At 62.4% G+C, this 2,149-nt stretch overlaps 1 protein-coding gene across 1 annotated transcript in view; it reads left to right on the top strand.

Moving 5' to 3' along the window:
- Positions 1-7: 7 nt before the first annotated feature.
- The window catches only part of ZBTB16 (zinc finger and BTB domain containing 16), a 53,621-nt gene continuing 51,479 nt past the window's right edge, over positions 8-2,149 (top strand). Inside the window, exon 1 of the mRNA XM_008636947.2 lies at positions 8-1,590. Coding sequence (XP_008635169.1) covers positions 323-1,590 — 1,268 coding nt within the window. The 5' untranslated portion in view covers positions 8-322. The remainder of the gene's footprint in view (positions 1,591-2,149) is intronic.

Consider the following 2,149-nt stretch of genomic DNA (forward strand, 5'->3'; position numbering starts at 1 on the left):
GCGCGGCCCCCGGCGCCGGCGGATCCGCCGAGCAGCGCGGAAACTTTTGGGCGAGTCGCTGCTGGGCTGCGGGCTAACTTCTCTCTCCTCCCCGCTCCCTTCTCCTCTCCTTTCTCCCCCCGGCTTTTCTCTCTCCCTCTCCTTTTTTTCTCTTTTTCCCCCTTTCTTCTCTCTTTCGTCTCTTCCCTCACCGCTCCCCCTTCCCGCTCCACTCTGCTCCTCTCCCCCTCCGCCTTTTGTTTTCGCAGATAGTCGGCACACAAAGCTGGTCCCAGATTTGAGCGACGGCGAGACACCCTGATGTGTGAGCCTGGGGCGCGCCATGGATCTTACTAAGATGGGGCTGATCCAGCTGCAGAACCCCTGCCACCCCACCGGGCTGCTGCACAAAGCCAACCAGATGCGCCTGGCGGGGACGCTGTGCGACGTGGTCATCATGGTGGACAGCCAGGAGTTCCATGCGCACCGAACCGTGCTGGCCTGCACCAGCAAGATGTTCGAGATCCTCTTCCACCGCAACAGCCAGCACTACACCCTGGACTTCCTCTCACCAAAGACGTTCCAGCAGATCCTGGAGTACGCGTACACTGCCACCCTACAAGCCAAGGTCGAGGACCTGGACGATCTGCTCTATGCCGCCGAGATCCTGGAAATTGAGTACCTGGAGGAGCAGTGCCTGAAGATCCTGGAGACTATACAGGCCTCCGAGGAAAATGACACCGAGGTCACCATGGCTGATGGAGGTGCCACTGCCACCACTGAGGAAGAGGAGGAGAGGAAGTCGAGGTACATCAAGGGCCTCTTTATCTCCAGGCCCACTGGTGAGGAGAGTGGCTATGCTGGCATGGCCAGCCAGAGTCTGCCAGCAGCCACAGTGGAGCAGAGCCCCTCTGCCTCCGCATCCTACTGCTCCCTCTCTTCCATGAGCCCCACCAAGGCGGCAGTGGACAGCTTAATGACCATTGGGCAGTCACTGCTGCAGGGTGCCCTGCCACCCAGTGCCCCCGAGGACTCACGCCCCGCCACCACCTGCCGCCCCCCTGGCCTCGCTGAAGTCAAAACGGAAGCGATGCAGGTGGATGAGGCCTCCAGCCACGACAGCCCCCGGACAGCCGAGCCCGGTGCCTCCAGTGGGGAGAAGCCTGACGAGAAGGGCAAGGAAGGACCTGGCACCCCAACCCGCAGCAGTGTCATCACTAGTGCCCGTGAACTGCACTATACCCGTGAGGAGGGTGCCGAGCCAGCCCCTGAGCCTGGCCAGGGGCTGCCACTGGGGCCAGAGCCGTCCGGCACTGCCCCGGGCGAGAAGCCCTTGGGCATCTACTCGCTGCTGCCGAACCACAAGACTGAGCCGGTGCTCGGCGTGCCGCCCACTGTGGCGTCCGCCCTGCACGTGCAGCCGGCCCTGGCTGTCTCCATGGACTTCAGTGCCTGTGGCTGGCTGCTGCCCCAGGGCTTCATCCAGCGGGAGCTGTTCAGTAAGCTGGGGGAGCTGGCAGCCGGCATGAAGACGGAGAGCAGAGCCTTGGGTGAGCAGTGCAGCGTGTGTGGGGCAGAGCTGCCGGACAACGAGACCCTCGAGCAGCACAGGTGAGTGCCGAGGCCGTGCTGTGGCGTGCTGCACCGGGCAGCCAGGATCTCGTCAGAGGGTTTCGTTTCTGGCTGAGCATCGTACGTGCTGGTGCAAAGTTTCCATCACGTACCCCAAAACCAGCTTGTGGAGTAGCATTCGCAGAGGGATGGCTGTTGCAGCTCCCCCAGATCTGGCAACCGTGCCAGAAGGTTCCTTCCAGTGAGTGCTGGCTGGGGAGAACAGCTCGGATGAGCTGGGGCCGTCGGTGTTTCCTGCGACCATAAACCCCACCAGTTTCCCTGGCCGGCATCAACCAAGCAGCCCACAGTTGCTACGCTTTGAGTTCAGGGATCTGTGTGTGGAGGGATGCAGTGGGGACAGGCAGCACTTGCCCACCACCCTCTGCTGAGAGCTGGTCCCTCCTGTGCCAGTGCTGGGGCACACCAGCACGGGCAGTGGTGGCACTATGCGGTGACTTGCCAGCTCGGGGGGAATTTGTGTTGCTCAGCTTCCCGGTTTATGAAACATTTACACTTTGCACAAAGTGGCGCGGGGGTCAGGCTGGGTAACGGCGGG

This window comes from Corvus brachyrhynchos, unplaced genomic scaffold (assembly GCF_000691975.1).
Source record: "Corvus brachyrhynchos isolate BGI_N302 unplaced genomic scaffold, ASM69197v1 scaffold46, whole genome shotgun sequence".
NCBI classification, from domain to species: Eukaryota; Metazoa; Chordata; class Aves; order Passeriformes; family Corvidae; genus Corvus; species Corvus brachyrhynchos.